Source organism: Protopterus annectens, chromosome 2.part0, assembly GCF_019279795.1.
Source record: "Protopterus annectens isolate FY-2018-M chromosome 2.part0, PAN1.0, whole genome shotgun sequence".
Taxonomy (NCBI): domain Eukaryota; kingdom Metazoa; phylum Chordata; order Ceratodontiformes; family Protopteridae; genus Protopterus; species Protopterus annectens.
Genome location: NC_056728.1, coordinates 1,940,532,222 through 1,940,550,925, shown reverse-complemented (window position 1 = coordinate 1,940,550,925; position 18,704 = coordinate 1,940,532,222). Strand labels below are relative to the sequence as shown.

The following is an 18,704-nucleotide window of genomic DNA, read 5'->3' as shown; positions in this document are numbered from 1 at the left end:
CATGAAATCCATAAAAATGATTTTCATAAAAGTAAGCAAATAACATATATACATATTAAAACAGAAATATATGTGGAATCATACCACTTACCACATATGATTTCAACTTTAAAATGCTAGCTATAGAGGAACTTTCATTCAAACCTGGGGGGGGGGGGGGTAGCGTTGAGCCTCAGTTGCCACCTCAGCTACTTGGTTTCTATCAGATCTTCCCAGGGTCCCCCACAGAGATCCCTTTGTAAACTTTCCAAAACAAAGAAGCTGAAGATGTGGTCCTTGAGCTCACTAATGTGCTTGGCCAATGCATTTTTTATATCCCCCTTCCTGATGTTCAATCCATGCTCATACATACGCTCCTTGAACTTTCTCTTAGTTTTCTCCACATAGAAACATTCACATTTTGGCAATCTGGAAACATATATAACCCCCAGTGAGTTACAATTTCTGTGAATCCTTGAAAAAATGTTAAAATGATCCACTGTGACACAGTCTCCTTCAAAGAGCATTTTGCGTTGGGCACAATTGCCACACATATAAGTTCCCCATTTTTTATTTGTAAACTCCAATCCATTGTCAAAAGTGTTCTGCTCCAAATGATTCTTCAAGCTTTTCCCTCTCCTAAATATGATCTTGGGCTTTTGGGCAGCCACCATGCTCATTTCCTTAAAAAGGGAAACAATGTGCCAATATTTTTAAATAATGCTTCTAATGTGGGCAGCCTCATTGCAATATTGTGTAATAAAAGCTACTTGTAAATCCAACCTACTATTTGTACCACCTCTCCTGAAAGAATTTCTCCCTGAAACTTCATGGGAACAAATAAGGGGAATAATCTCTCCCATTTGCCTTTTGACTGCTATATCCCTACACACTTGCGTGACCATCTCAGTAGGGTACCATCTGCTAGAAAACATGTGTCCCATTTTCTCACATTCCTTGTTAAAGATTTCCCAACTTGAAACAATACAGGCTAGATGGATGCATTGATGATACCAAATTTTTGATGGGGGGGGGGTTACTTTCAAAATGTAATATACTGTTGCTTTAGGTTGGTTTCCGATATATGGTGATAACCAATCTCTTGTTCTGTATATCCTTGGACATGGTAACATATAAATAATTCATACTAAAGGGGTTGTATTGATAAATGAAGCTCAAAAAAGGGGTAGATGCATTTGTAAACTTAATAAACCCCTCAATTTCACTCACTTCACTATCCCACACAATAAAAATGTTATCCAAAAATCGGAGCAGCAAATTCCAAGGTCTTCTCTCAAAATGTGGGAATAAAATGTTTCTCTCCCATTGTAACAATGCAATATTTATGAAAATGGGGACACATGAAGCCCTCATTGCTACCACTTTTCTTTGTCTATAGTACTGACCTTCCAGATAGACAAAGTTATACTTTAATACCAATTCCATGCACAGAACAAGAACATTAACAATGTTATTATCCAGGCTAGTACACAAAGTCATAAAACCATTCTAAGCCCACATCATGTGGGATGGTGTTGAACAGTTCAACCACATCAATTGTAACAAAAACACAATGTTCATTAAATTCAACATTTTTCATTTTCTTGAGAAAATCTCAGGAATCAATGCAAATACGGTCAAAGGACCCTAAACAGTCCTTTAAAATAGTATCCACATATTTGCCCAGGGGGTGGGTTTTAGATTTTCTCGCATTAACAATGGGCCTCATTGGTGGATCAGTGGTACTCTTGTGTATCTTTGGTATACCAAAGATACATGGTACCACTGGGTACTTGACCTGGAAATAATCAAAAATATCAGGTGCAATTTCCCCCTCATCCAACATATCTTGGAGATAAAAATCAGTGTGTTTGTATACCAAGTTAATAATGTTGATGGAAGTCTCTTCATACATATCACTATTGTTGACATGACAATCATTTTTGATACATATTCCACCTTACTCATGATAACCTCCCCACCCCCTTTGTCGGGTTTCATAACCCTCAATTGTTTGTTTCCAGAAAGTTGTCTCAATAAACTAGACTCGACAGCATTCAAATTCCCCCATGTACCACTGCAGAAGCCCTTCCCTACAAGGCCCCTGAACTCAAAATCCACTAGTTTCTCGAAAATAATCAAAGGAAGGGGCAAAGGGGTGTTAAATGTACTGCTTCTCTTAATAATAACCCCCAAATCAACCCCCTCTTCCTGAAACAAAATCTTGAAGTTGAGTTTCCTGAGGAATACTTTCAAATCAATTAAAAGGCTATCAATCCTAACCTTAGCTGAGGGTACAAAAAGGTCTCCCCTGCTCAACAATTCTGCATGTTCAGTATTGCAAAACTCATCACTATAATTGTACACAATAAAGCCACCTGTTCTATTGCTGACAGTCTTTACAGTACTAATTTCAGGACTTTTTTCATTTCCCTCCAAGTCCAGGCCTCCTTCTCCCAACACTAGTTCATTTTCCGAGCTGCAATTCAATAAACTGTTGGCCAATTTATCAAATAAATCTGAAAAAGATGACTTACTGGAAGACGGAGTCCCAAAAGTCTCAAAATCATTCAAACCACCTCTCACCAAGTCCGTGCAAACACACTCAGTATTCTCTTTTCCCATTGAGCCCAGTTTCGATAAGAGTGCTGGATGGGTTTAGTGTTGTGATTCTGATGAAGCACTTACACGAAAGCGCTTAATCTCTGTTCTTGTGGACAAATACATTCTTTGGATATTTACTACAGTGTTGATGTTTTCTTTTCCTAGATCCATTCTGTTCCTATGTGGTTTGTGCCTTCTACGTGCTTTTGTGCATGGTTCTACAATTTTGTTTTCGGGAACAGAATGCCTGGACCTGCGGCTGGGCATAGTGACATGGAGAAGTTAAACCTCAGTGTTGGTTTATTAACTCAATTGGTGCATGAACTAAATGCAAAGGTTATCAGCATCCAGCAACAGTGCCACCATGTGGCCTCTACAGAAAATTAGTTTTTGCAAACTCCTTTCTGTTTACTACCTGCTGGGCAGAGGCCAAATATTCCAGGTGGACCCCTTGATAATAGTCCTGGCCATGTTGCAGTGGCCGCAAATTACTTTAAGTTATGTCTTAATGGCTCTGTTTCATTTGAGGGCCCTGGAGACAATGAACAACCATTAACATTTAAAAAAGCCTTGTCTTCTTTTGAGAGAAGCATTTTAAACTGTAAGAAGTTGCAACTTGAAAATGCATATTTACATGAAAGCATAAAAGTAAGAAGAATTCCTAAAGGGCTAAGGTCCTGGAAGTTTCCAAATGGGGTGAAATCTGGTTCCCCATTTCACAATGAACTTCTCCAGTTATTCGATCGACATGGCTGTGAATTGCTTGAGTGCATCATTAAGCACAACCAAAAGGAAATCGAGGGTCTTACCCTCGAATCAGAAAAGTTAGATCAAGCTATTCATAATGACCTCTTGTTTTGCCACCACAAAAATGACTATGTGGCCTATTCAACCAAGTAGATGGCGAAATAAATAAAATAAGAAACACTAAGGCTAACAAATTTGAATGAGACCACATTTTTTATGTGGAAGGGAAGGTGTACTCCAAACCACCAATGTTCACTCACAATGAAGCCGCCAATGATGTTTTTCAAGGGGAGGATTCCAGGAGACCTGTAAATCAGGCACAGGAAGAAACCAAGGCCCCTTTAGGGGGAACCAACATGGCGAACAACGCAGGTCTGAATGGATATGGAACCAAAGGAACCAGAGGAATTACTATCAGGGAGCATATCGCCAAGGTTGGGGATATCAGTAAGGGAACCCCCGATATACGAGGCAGCCGTGCAACCGAAACTGGGTTCAGTGGGAACAAAGAATATTGAGTGTGTTTGCACGGACTTGGTGAGAAGTGGTTTGAATGATTTTGAGACTTTTGGGACTCCGTCTTCCAATAACTCATCCTTTTCAGATTTATTTGATAAATCGGCCAGCAGTTTATTGGATTGCAACTCAGAAAATAAACTAGTGTTGGAGGAAGGAGGCCTGGACTTGGAGGAAAATTAAAAAAGTCCAGAAATTAGTACTGTAAAGACAGTCAGCAATAGAACAGGTGAATTTATTGTGTACAATTATAGTGATGAGTTTTGCAATACTTAACATGTGGAATTGTTGAGCAGGGGGGACCCTTTTGTACCCTCAGCTAAGGTCAGGATTGATAGCCTTTTAATTGATTTGAAATTATTCCTCAGGAAACTCAACTTCAAGATTTTGTTTCAGGAAGAGGGGATTGATGTTGGGGTTATTATTAAGAGAAGCAGTAGATTTAACCCTCCTTTGCCCCTTCCTTTGATTATTTTCTAGAAACTGGTGGAGTTTGTGTTCAGGGGCCTTGTGGGGAAGGGCTTCTGCAGTGATACAAGGGGGGATTTGAATGCTGTCGAGTCTAGTTTATTGAGACAACTTTCTGGAAACAAACAATTGAGGGTTATGAAACCCGACAAAGGGAGTGGGGCGGTTATCATGAGTAAGGTGGAATATGTACCAGAAATGACCTGTCATGTCAACAATAGTGATATGTATGAAGAGACTTCCATCAACATTATTAACTTGGTATACAAACGTACTGATTTTTATCTCCAAGATATGTTGGATGAAGGGGAAATTACACCTGATATTTTTGATTATTTCCAGGTCAAGTACCCAGTGGTACCATGTATCTTTGGTATACCAAAGATACACAAGTGTACCACTGATCCACCAATGAGGCCCACTGTTAATGCGAAAAAATCTAAAACCCACCCCCTGGGCAAATATATGGATACTATTTTAAAGGACAGTTTAGGGCCCTTTGACCATATTTGCAGAGATTCCTGGGATTTTCTCATGAAAATGAAAAATGTTGAATTTAATGAACATTGTGTTTTTGTTACAATTGATGTGGTTGAACTGTTCAATACCATCCCACATGATGTGGGATTAGAATGGTTTCATGACTTCTTGTGCGAGTGTACTAGCCTGGATAATAACACTGTTAATGTTCTTGTTCTGTGCATGGAATTGGTATTAAAGTATAACTTTGTCTATCTGGAAGGTAAGTACTATAGACAAAGAAAAGGGGTAGCAATGGGGGCTTCATGTGCCCCCATTTTCACAAATATTGTATTGTTACAATGGGAGAGACACATTTTATTCCCACATTTTGAGAGAACACCTTGGAATTTGTATCTCCGATTTCTGGATGACATTTTTATTGTGTGGGATAGTGAACTGAGTGAAATTGAGGGGTTTATTAAGTTTATAAATGCATCTACCCCTTTTTTTGAGCTTCACTTATCAATACAACCCCTTAGGATGAATTATTTAGATGTTACCATGTCCAAGGATATACAGAACAAGAGATGGGTTAGCACCATATATCGGAAACCAACCTACAGCAACAGTATGTTACATTTTGAAAGTAATGAAAGTAACCACCCCCCCCCCCATCAAAAATTTGGTATCATCAAGGGGAAATACATCCGTCTAGCCCATATGGTTTCAAGTTGGGAAACCTTTAACAAGGAATGTGAGAAAATGGGACACATGTTTTCTAGCAGAGGGTACCCTACTGAGATGGTCACGCAGGTGTGCAGGGATATAACAGTCAAAAGGCAAATGGGAGAGATTATTCCCCTTATTTGTTCCCATGAAGTATCAGGGAGCAATTCTTTCAGGAGAGGTGGCACAAATAGTAGGTTGGATTTACAAGGAGCTTTTATTACACAATATTGCAATGAGGCTGCCCACATTAGAAGCATTATTACAAACATTGGCACATTATGCCATGGTGGTATGGCGGTAGCATTGTTACCTCACAGCAAGAGGTTCTCCCGTTCGATTCTCGGCTGGGCTTGGGAGTGCCTTCTTTGTGGAGTCTGCCTGTCCTCCCCGCAGTTGGGTAGCATTCTAAAAGACGTGCGTAAATGGGCGTGCCTTCGTTGAAGGTTGAGCGTCGAGCTGGCACCTCGGCTTTTCATAAAAATCTACTGCCAATCATTAGCGGACCGGAGTTCCACTGTAGTGACCCCTTACCGGGAAAAGCCGAAAGACAAACAACAACATTTACAAACATTGGCACATTTTTTTCCTATTTTAAGGAAATGAGCATGGTGGCTAACCAAAAGCCCACAATCATATTTAGGAGAGGGAAAACCTTGAAGAATCATTTGGAGCAGGGCACTTTTGACCATGGATTGGAGTTTACAAACAAAAAATGGGGAACTTATACATGTGGCAATTGTGCCCAATGCAAAATGGTCTTTGAAGGAGATTGTGTCAAAGTGAATCATTTTAACATTTTTTCAAGGATCCACAGTAATTGTAATTTGGTGGGGGTTATATATGTCACCAGATACTCAAAATGTGATTGTTTCTGTGTGGGGAAAACTAAGAGAAAGTTCAAGGGGCGTATGTATGAGCATGGATTGGACATCAGGAAGGGGGATATAAAAAATGCACAGGCCAAGCACATTAGTGAGCACAAGGACCACAGCTTCAACTTCTTTGTTTTAGAACATTTACAAAGGGATCTCTGGGGTGGACTCTGGAAAGATCTGTTAAAAACCAAGGAGCTGAGGTGGCAACTGAGGCTCAATGCTATTTACCACCCCCCCCCGGGATTGAATGAAAGTACCTCTATAGCTAGCATTTTAAAATTGAAATCATATGTGGCATGATTCCACATCTATTTCTAAGGCTATCAACCTGTTTTAATATGTATATATGTTATTTTTTTACTTTTATGATAATCATTTTTATGAATTTTATGCATTTGAATTAGTTTTTATATAAATGTATTAATTTATATTATTAACATCAAATGTTTAAATGCATTGTGAGGCTCTAGTGTTTTCTGGGTCATATTTCACATCACTTTTTTAACAGTCATATTATGGGTTAATGTATTTATTATTTTCATTAGTTAGTGTTTTAAGGGTGGGGAATCTAGGAGTGCTGGATGTGTTTAGTGTTGTGATTCTGATGAAGTACTTATACAAAAGCACTTAATCTCTGTTCTTGTGGACAAATAAATTATTTGGATATTTACTACAGTGTTGCTGTTTTCTGTTCCTGGATCCATTCTGTTCCTGTGTGGTTTATGCAAACTACAAAAGATTCTGCAAATCTTTTAGCAAAACAGTGTGTGGGTGTGTGGGTGCATGTGTGCGTGTGTGCGTGTGCGCGTGTGCGTGTGCGTGTGCGTGTGTGTGTGTGTGTGTGTGTGTGTGTGTGTGTGTGTGTGTGTGTTTGTGTGTGTGTGCCCGTGTGTGTGCGCCCATGTGTGTATGGGGGAGTGCTTCTATCCTCAAAAGAGGAAACCTGATAAGGGCATTTTGTTGTTAGTAGAAGAGAAGTGGGACCGAGAGGGAAAACAGTTAGATGCCTAATTTGTATGAATGTCTGACACTGGGAAAGAACAGGAAAAGCAAGTAAATTATATTAAACTGGAAAATCTTATAAGATACTCAGCCGCATTTCATTGTGCCTTTAATTCATTGAAGCAACAAGTGTAAGAGTGTCCAGTTTCCCTAAGTTGCATGATTCGAATTAAGTATATTTAAGTCAAGGGGAGTAGAGGGTTGCAAACTATGGTGGAATTTCTATACAGATGTAACTGTATGCTCACCATTGCATTCAGTCAAAGCTGCAATGAGTCACAGGTCAATAAAATGATGGGAATCATTAAACAAATCCTCTAAGGGCAAATGTTCTGCCATGAAAAGGTATAACAAAAGTGAAACAGTGGTATTCAAATAGTGCAGATGCCCTTGGTAAACTGAACAAATCACTATTTTGTGAGGTGCTGATTGTCAGGTCATTAGAATGGAAGACATTACTGTGTATTCACCAAAAATATTTCAGTATATGGTTGCAAACAAATTGTTGATCCATTGTCTTTGACTTAATGCGTCTAGAGATCCAGCTGGGGTGATACAGATATGGCAAAATAGTGTTTATTCATCCCTTGTAGAAACTCATTGATTGTAAAGCAAGAGAAATAAAAATCATAACCTACAATTTTCCATAATGAGAAAGTTTTCTATTTAGAATGTGATTCAGGGAAATGTTACAAACAACCCAAAATATTTTTTTAAGAGGCTAAAGTCTAAGTATGCTCCAAAGGACCCAGAGTGGAGCAGCCACATCCATTCACAACTTCTTTTCTAATTTTTTTGCACATGGCGTCTGGGTGTCACTTCAACAATGACAATCACTTAGAGCCAAGGTTTACACCAATGGGTGGCTAGGCCTCCCTCAGTAGTTTTTCCACATCACACACTTGCATGCGGTCTCACACCTATGGCCAGTTTAGAGTGTCCAATCCACCTATTGCATGTCTTTGGAATATGGGAGAAAACCAGACCAATCAGAGGAAACCCACACAAACACAAACTCCCGCAGAGGAGGCAACCCAGCCAAGATTCAAATTGCAGAACCTGCCACACATGATGATCTTGTACATTCATTATTTTCATGTTACTGAATGCGTTTGGAAAATGGAATCAGAATATCTGCTCAAGGTGAATGTCTTGAATATATTTCAAGAGTGCATTAAAAAAATGGCTGTAATCAGCAATCCAATTAAAATTATTTGCAATACATGTAGACCCACTGATGCAGCAATGTATTGCAAGTTATAAAAAAAAGTATGGGAGCAGGAAGTGCCTCACAGCTATAAAATCTATCACACACTTTATGATGCCACCCAAATAGTACCAAAAAAACAAAATGCATCTCTAAATAGCAAACAGTTTTAAAAGCTGTCTGACACTTTGATCTACCTACAACTTTTAGAGTTGCCTATATGTTCCTGATGCAATTCTGTGATACTGCGCTGCATGTGGTGGATGCTGCCCTGTATGTGGCAGTGTGAGCCTTCCTAATGATAAAGTTCATACATATGAACCTTGCTGTAACAAGGTTATTTTTTTCCTTGATTTCTGGAGCATAATCAGTATACTCAAGGAATTTTAATAATTTTAAGCTTTCCAGAATCACATTCTTAGATTTGTTTCTTTATTATATCACATGCAGCTAAAATAAAGAATCAGAATCAGACTGTGATTATGGAAACAAAAATACACTGTTTAAAATTGTAGGCCACATGTGCAGGTCTGTGTGACACATTTCAAGCCAATTATATATAAGGCCAATAAACCAGAAGCAAGGAATGGTAAGAGTCTGGAACATAGATCTTTGAGTGCCTGTAAGGAGGAAATGAATGAATGTACTTCAAAGTCATATGAAAAATAAATTGACTTCAGTCTCCTAAAACTAGCAATGCTTATTAGTCTCTGCTATTTTATGTGCTAACAAGTACTGACAATTTTGTATTAAATCATCATAAATACAGGTTCCAAACTGTATCAGATATTCTTTTTCTGTCCTGAGATATGTCAGAGAATTACTTTTTTTCATATGATTAGCTAAATCACATGCAAAGGCAAAAACATGAAACAAAAAAATCTTCTTCAAGTGCTACTCACGTATGCACTTCGGAAGAGATCGATCCCATAATCCGTTGGCTTGGCAAGTCAGTACAGATGATCCAAGAAGGTAGAAACCTCTTTTGCAGTGATACATCACAGTTATTCCATATCTAAAACTTTCAGGGTAATTCTGCTGACCATGACGAATAGCATTTTCTACAAACCCTGGATCTGAACAATTTACCACTGCAAGAAAACATAATTGGACATTTTATGTGTGACCACAAACCGTAAAGAAATCAATGAAGAGATTTCAACGTAACTTCTGCACCAGTTTATGACCTAGTAAAGCTGATAAAATATCTCGCAAACTTGTCAAACAAGCATTTATAAAAAAATCCTAAGCACAGCCATGTTTCACAAAAAGTTATACTTGCTAATGCCTTACAAAGAATATAAAGGTGTAAAGGTACATTATACAAACACAAATCATCCCTTTGAGAATGTATTACTGCTGTTTGCATCGGTATTAATTATTAACGATAAGTCTATGAAAATCAAGCTCATGAGCATGGTTACTTCTAAATGTCATATCTTAATGTGAAAGACAGAACAGCAAGCAAAGCAACTCAGGAGGTCATCCACAATATTTAATGCCATGGATGTATATGTAAAGATATAAAGTTATCAAAAAAATAATAATAAGATACAAAGACCGTGTCTTGCTTTCATAACAAATGTATTGTCATAGTAAAGATCTGGCTAGTGGGTTTAAGCTGTGTAAAACAGGGATGGATTAAAAATGGATCGCTAAAGAAATAACAAATATTCTTCTGCAAATGTGCAAAACTCCAGTCAGAAGACTGAAAATGGATGTCTACCTGAAATTATTCACCTACACAGAAGGCAATTTCTCTCTGTACAGCCAGTGTAGGGGTTGTGCCCTCATAGCCTCTTGTTTCAAAACATAAGCACATTGAAGTTTAACATATAAAAAAAAAATCAATCACTTGTTTTTTGCACAAAACCCTGAACATATGACTGTTTTCCTTTTTTTTGGAAAATTCATGTAGGAGCTCTACTTTCAAAACACAGCATTCATTTTTTTTTTCTAATTCAGACACTTGTGTTCATCACAAACCATGCCCTCCATTAAAAAAAAAAACTAGGTAAAGAGAAATAACATTTTAGAAACAGTTACTACACATGCAGCAAACACAAAAGCAAAATCAGATATAAAGATGTGATTCTCTTATTTTTTGTTGGAATTCACCTTTTAAAATAACTGTGAGGAAAGAAATTTTGCTAAGCACGTCATTCTAATATTCCCACACAATACGGATTAAATGCATACTTATATTTTTGAAAGTTTTTATAATATAGTTTCATGACATTATATAAATTTGGTTTACAAATAGACTTGCATGAATTTTGCTTTATTAGAAATTAGATCACAGATACATTTATTTCACAGTTACAGCATTGTAGAATAATTTCCAGTAAATGCTGACAAGAAGTTTAAGATAAAGAGTAAGCAAGGCCTCTAATAAAATGAAAGTATGCATTTACTGACTCCAGAGTATAATACAGATATGCGCATTTTATTTTTATCTATTGTAAATGACTTGCAAATAAATTATTTATAATATCATACCTGAGAATCTGTAACCAGACATTCAATTTAGCCTGATGAGACTGCAAGCTAATTTCTTTGTTTCTGAATCAGAATCTCCTTAATAAGGTTTCTTGAAATCATACATTGCTGATGTTAACTATCAGGGCTTTAAGTACGTATACATGGAGGCAACCAGTGTGACATTATGCCACCAGCAGCCATACTGTCTCTTGTTTCTATCTGAGCAATTTACTCCTGATGGATCACATGAAATAAAGCTTTTTAAGCTATGCTATCCTTTGAATGTGTTCTGCATTACTGTGGCTGGAGCAGAACAGGTGTTTGTAATGCTTTTCAATAAAAGTGATTCTAACTGACATTTTACTGCATTTAAGTTTTACTGATATGAAATCAACAGGTTTTTAAATTCAAACCCGCTTCCCCGAAAAAAAAAATACAAAAAGATATGCTTATTATATAATATGTGAAAAACGTTAGGTAAAGTTAATCAACTATAAGTGCCAATCATTATTTTTAATGCAAGCTCTTTCTTCAATTTAGTTACTAGCAAAACATAAGTCTTGTCTCATGACACCAGGTTTTCAAAAAAATCATAGGTGAACACTTTGGGATAAATAATTACGTTGATACATTGTTATGTGTATTTTAAGGTGTGCCTTGGAATAATTTGTAAATATTTCAAAACATTATTTGATCAGTTTTCAACTTCCAAAACTGCATGCACACCACTGTATTTGCAGTAGTACCAAGATATGAACCTCAAAGGTTGAGAGATTACTAGAGCCAAAGAATGTCATGCATGCAAAATATTAGGCACAATACTATGGGTAACATGGCTTTAACTCTGAGCAACATACAGTTGAGGAACAGAATTGCCCACCTAACTGCCAGCACTGATTGCATTCTATTAGTAACAGGCATAGTCTATAGAAGCACTAAATATTAGCATGCACAGATGGAAAGATGGAGCAGGAGTAACTAAAATAGATGACAAGACACAGTGTACTTGTCTCAGAACTGCAGTCCTTACTGCTAATTATTACAGCAGTCAAGGATGTGTGTTATAGGCCACTGCTAGTTATGAAATGACATATATCACAGTTGCTCTGGCATACATGCTTGAAGTAGCATTTGCACTCTGGTTTGCTCGCCACATAGGTGCAATTAGTTACAGCTTGGAGTGGACTGGTATCTAAAGACTCCAAGCTTCTGGTATCCCAGAGAATGAATGATACAGTTTTTATTTGTTTTCCGTTTAGTGATTACTCTTTCTCGCAGGTACAGTGACTTTGGGGTGAGAATAATAAAGTATGTGGGAGCTGGGGGTAAAGGTGGTATATTTGCTTGGTTATTGTATAGGCACAGGTTACAAGGATCTGTAAAACTTGGGCTGTTGGTTTCAAGCAATTTCTGTTTTGAGGCAAGTAATGTTAAGGAGTGATAGCTGATCTGTAGGTACATAGCACTGGAGCTTGTATACTGAATATATGTACAGCATAGCAGACAATACTCCATATATATGTATATATGTTATACATATGTGGGATTGTTATTTTCCATCGACACACCACAATGTTGACAGCAGGAATGTTGACCTAAAAGGTCGAGAATGGAAATGCTGATACTCAATGCACATGTGCGAGTAAAACTGCAACCAACAAAAAACAAAATAACATTACATTTTGCAGGGGAGCAAGCCCCCCTATACCCCAAATGTGTGAGCTGCACCTCTCATATCCTTCTAATTATATATGCTAATGCCATGACTGCACAATCCCCAAGGAAAGAGAATATTCCCTCACCTTGGGATTGTCAATCTAGTGTAGCAATCAACATTCTGCATATGTCAATCTTTTATGGTTGAATCTCTTCTATTGACATTGTAGTGTGACAACTTTTAAATAGTAGAACCATGTGTGTATGCGTGTGTGCCTGTGAATATATATATATATATATATATATATAGATAGATATAGATATATATAGATATATATATATATATATATATATATATAAATACATACACAAAGACACACACACACACACACACACACACACATACACACAAACACACAACATATAGCAGCAAGTTGGGAGGTTATGAACCTGAAGAAGAGACCATGTTACATCACCTGTATGCCCTATACAGTTGTAGTAGAGCTGGTCCTTATATAAACTTTACTGGAAAGGGCATATAGTATAGCCATATGTCATATCTTTTTACATACAGTGCAACTGATACTTGCAAAATAAAGGAAGAAAAAAGTGTTTTGATGTGGTCATCATTTGAAAGAAAAATGACAATATAAATTATTTATAGGCATATAGTAAATTGCTAGGCAATCAGTCTATAGACTATTATAAGCTTAGGTAATAAATTATATTCAGAAAGTCCTTCCAGTCACATGGAGAGCAAAACTAGACAGACCAAGGGAGAATTTGAGGCTGGCCATCAAATTATCTAGGCTTACCTTGAAGGTGGCAAGTGTGCTAATCTGCTTCACTTGTGGTAGAAGTCTGTTCCAGGGGTGGGAAATACATTCGGATTTGATTCTGTCCCACCATGTTTTGGGAGTTTATGTTTTGTAACAAGGTATGTGAGGAACAATTTGTTTTGTGAAAGAATATGAGGTTAAGGGGAGTCAGATCTTTTATGCCTTGAAAGGCTAGACACAGTTCATCACAGAGGAGTCTGTTAGATACACAGAACAACACACAAAAGGAATGATAATTCCCAAATTATTACAGAAAAAGTACATAAGATGCCCATATAGCACCCACTGATGCAGTAAAAAGATAAGCTTCAGATCACAAACATGGATAAGATGCAGCCTGTTTTATTTGCTAACACTCAGCATGACAAGAAGAAAAGTCTGCCATTTAGCCGATTATGCAGTTATGTAAGATAGCTGATAGAAGACAGGGGTTTTGCTAAGTATACAGAAAAGGTTTGGGCTAAGCATTTTAAATTAAACACACCTTGGACAGCGTAATGCAATCTGGGATACATGACTCTCAACGGTACAGATTTTTGCTTTATATTTTTGGTCTGTTTCTCATGAAATTTGTGGTCTTCTCGCAAATCATTCAGGATTTAACCTGCCTAGAACTGTTGCTTCTAAACTACTTGTATCACCATTATGTAGGGTTTGTACAGTACTGAGCCTAGATGTGTGACCACAGCACACCCTACTGGATTAGAACAGAAATGTATATAACCTATTGTACATGTGTAAATGTATATGTTTTAATAGTGGGAACTAGAACATAGAGGATTAACTTGCAAAATTTCAAGAAAATAGTTGAAATTAAATTGCTTTAAGATTGTGCTATAAAAGTTAGTTTCAATGCAGCAAAGAGACAGGATGTCTAGCACTAGGGTGCCTTCTGCATTGTTTTGTAAGTGTTTTATTGTTTTATGTCTTCCAACAGTAAGCAATGATCTGAGAGATATGTATTTTTCACAAGGAGATGCTAAAATGCTGGTATTTTCTATCAATGGGGAATTTCACCTGAGATAGTTAGATGACAAAAATGATGTCATCCTGCAAGTATCCCAGCAGCAATGTTTGATATCTTAATTTAAAAACTCCCTGAAAGAGAAAGAGGGCATTTTGTATTTTGTCTTTGACCTAACAAGAACATATACTTACCACCTCTGTACTTGCCTTGCTGTAATTTACAGTAATTTATCTTAGATAGAGTTAGGAATAAAGTGAAGCATAGCTTAGATGTTTTCTTTATTTATTTGAGGCTGTCCTGCAATGCTGTTTTAAATATTTCCGGTGATTTTGAACTCTGATGTAACTGACTACTTACTGAGCATTGTCTTGCTCTTTTATTATTTATTATTAAAATATATTTAAACCTTTCAATTGTGGCTGGTCTGTTTAGATATATTTAAGCTCTTAGGGTACTTGCATATCTGTTTGGTAACACTGTACTGGCCACTGCTAATAGACTAGCCCATGGTCAAACTACCATTTGGATTAACAGTAACATTACACAGTAGGACTGGACACCCTTTAAGGGTATTAAAGTAGCTGATAAAGTGTGGCTGATGGCAGTTGGAACTACCTTATAGTCTGGGAAAAAGAGGGCATAGCTAGTAAATTAGTGCCAGCCTTTTCCAGGAGTGTGTGTGTGTGTGTGTGTGTGTGTGTGTGTGTGTGTGTGTGTGTGTGTGTGTGTGTGTGTGTGTGTGTGTGTGTGTGTGTGTGTGTGTGTGTGTGTTTGTATATAAATCAAATCTCAAAGAGTGTATGTGTGTGTGTCAGCTACTTGGGTAGGGACATGAAGCACTGGTTGGACAGAGAGGGTACTGGAGATCTTGGTTTGGCCACTCAGCTGAGATCTCAACCCTATAGCTGTGCCTTTGGGGAGTCTTCTTTGGGATCGGGAGAAAGAGGGAGAAACCAGCCCCAGACTGACTATGATCTCTGTGTGCTCTTAAGGGAAATTGCACTTTACTGTGTGTGAACTTGTCATCATCCCAGTGTGTACATTCCCCACTGCTGCCAGGGGTGAGGATCGAGGCTCCTTGATTACTGGGCTAGTGTAGGGACATCACAATGGCATTGAGGGAAGAATAAATCTGCACATTCTGTTTGAAAGGGTTTTAACTCCGTAAAGAGATTCTTGATGGAGTCTGCATTCTATTTGTGACTACAAGCCATAAGGAGTATGTAAATGTTTTGCCATCCGTCGAGTGTACTGATAACCCTGGCTTTTGAAATGTGAGTCTGAACTATGAGAGAGTCTGGAAACAAGGGCAAGATCAAGATATTTGAAGAGTGAGACATATACATCCTTAAGGCAGATGTAGGCCAGTCTAGTAAGAGTTTTCAATCTTGCAGTGGTGAGAAAGAACATGCATTTTGTTTAAGTCTCCTTAAATTTAGTTGTTTATTATTTAATCAGTTGTCAGGGTTATTAAGGTCACTCTACAGCACGTGTTTAATAGATGTTTAAAACAGGGAGACTCCAAATAATAACAAGTCATCTACATATAGAATAATAATAGAAATATTTATATAATTAGGAAAATTTATGAAAGGGCTGAAATGAAGGGTCCTAAAGGCAAAGCCTTAATGATCCCTAGAGGATATGGTGGTAGGGGAAGAGCAAACGTTAACAACCTTAACCTTGAGTACCTGATCAGACAGGTAGCTGTGAAACCACCTAGTTGTGGTACAGCCAAAGGAATTTTCAAGCAAGGTGTTAAAAAGGAGGCTGAAGGAATCATTCCATGATGAGTCAGTCACTGCTGTGACTTCTGCACATAAATATGATCACAACAGTGACATCACTTGAATACAGCTGTGATAAAGAGCTGTGATATCACTCCTTTGACAACAGCATTTTTAAGTGAAAAAAAAAGTAAAAGGAAATGTTTTTTTTTTTTTTTTGGGGGGGGGGGGAGCCACTATAGACCTCCAATGTAGGAGGCACCACCACTGGTATTTGTATATACCAACTCAATTTCCATGAAAGGGGAGATCCCCATGGTAGATCAATCATAATCTTCCATCACAACACCTGGCTGTCCACCATAGTGATGACACATAATAGTTTTAGCCACTACTGTCTCATAAACAGACCTGGCTCTCAGCGGTAACAGATATTCAGGCAATAAGCAGAACATTGCTTATTAGACTTAAATCAGTTTTACAGATTATCATATAAGGAAGAAGATGGCGGCTTTAGTGCTCTTTTCTCCTGTGTACCCATGTTGGTGAATGGAAAACGTTTACAAATGAAATTTGCAATTTGTCTACAGATTCTTATTTTCTACAAGTTTTCCATGGTGTGTCAGAAGAGAGATGGGCCTGTAGTCTGATACAAACACACACACACACATACATAGGGTCTATATCACTTCGACGAAATAGCAGAAGTTCAAACACCATATGTTCAAACTTCTAACCTCGAAGTGCAAAACCATCGAAGGCTTAGAACAGCGATTCTTTTCCCAGGGAAAAAAATTGCTGTTACAAGAAACAGACACACAACACAAGCACACCAAGAAAACAGCAATTCACAAACATACACTTAAAATCCTACATCTAACCCTACACTAAATTGTACATACACTACTATCTATACACTTACCTTAACCCAAACCCTAACCCTAAGGTCTGTCACTAGTGCGCACTCACCTGACCCATGCACTAACCCTAACTCACCTTTCCCACCCTAACTCTCAAGTCTGTCACTGTCGCACACCCACCTCACTCACACCCTAATCCTAACTCACCTATCCCACCCTAAGCCTAAACTCTGTCACTATCACACACTCACCTCACCCACGCCCTAACCCTAACCCATCTAACCCAACCCCTAACCCTAACATTCACACAATTGCACACTTACATGAACCCGACCAGTAATTTTCCACCACAGTGCTGAAAATCACAAAGCCACAGAAATGGCCCACCGAATTCTTTCCCTGGGAAAGAATTCGGTTTTCAGCAGCTTCACGATAATCAGTTTTCGAACTTCACAGTTTTAACATATGGTGTTCGAACTGCTGAAGTTTCAACAAAATGATCGGAAACACACACACACACACACACACACATATATATATATATATATATATATATATATATATATATATATATATATATAATTCTATATATATATATATATATATATATAAAATACATATACATATATATGAATATGGATTCACTTCACAATCTCAAAATACTGAAACATCTAATTTCAGCATCTCGAGACTATGAAACCGAATCCACAGAACACCAAAACTACACAACCCTGAACCCAAAAGAGCGAAATTCAAAAACTCAAACAAACTGCACACACCACACCACACATACACCAAAACACCCACATCACAATTTAAAGCACAAAACTACACACATGCACAACTCATACAAACATAAGCAGGGGAGATAGCCCCCCTGCACCCCCCACCCCCCTACTTATATATACTAACTCTGAGATCGCACATACAAGAAACAAAAGCAAACTCACACCCGCACATTCTCCAGTCCCTCACACACACATCAAACCTATCAGCACACTCACATACAATCTACCTCCCACTCAAAACCCTTACAAAACACTCACTTACCTGACATAACACCTAGATCCACACAGGGCACCATGCACCATTAACACACAAACCCGGAAGCAACATAGCGTAAGTCCATAACCACAAATTTGATATATTCAAATTCGCGATTATGAACTTTCGCTATTTTCAACATTCGGCTTTATAGTCTTGAGATGCTGAAATTCAACATTTCAGTATTTCGAGATTATAAAGTGTTCCTCTATATATATATATATATATATATATATATGAGCGCTACAAAATCCTGAAAGCCCAAAATCCTGAGACCAAAATCGTAAAAGTTCAAAATACTGAAAACTAAAAATACTGAATCTCATAATACTGAAAACGCACAGGATACCAACACTTACTATATTCCAGCACAAGTACATACAGAAACATATTACTCTTCAACTATAACCAGGGGGCAAGACCCCTGCACCCCCTGCTACTTAAATATATCAACTCTAAGATTACACTTCACTACACTAAGTGCAATCTCAGAATTGATATATTTAAGTAGCTGGGGACGTGATTATACTTGGAGAAGAGT

General features: G+C 37.8%; 1 protein-coding gene across 1 annotated transcript in view; it reads right to left on the bottom strand.

Annotated features, from left to right (window-relative positions):
• LOC122792903 (CUB and sushi domain-containing protein 1-like) overlaps positions 1 to 18,704 on the bottom strand; it is a 4,548,980-nt gene that overhangs the window by 1,067,620 nt on the left and 3,462,656 nt on the right. The window contains exon 44 of the mRNA XM_044060461.1: positions 9,492 to 9,680. Coding sequence (XP_043916396.1) covers positions 9,492 to 9,680 — 189 coding nt within the window. The remainder of the gene's footprint in view (positions 1 to 9,491; positions 9,681 to 18,704) is intronic.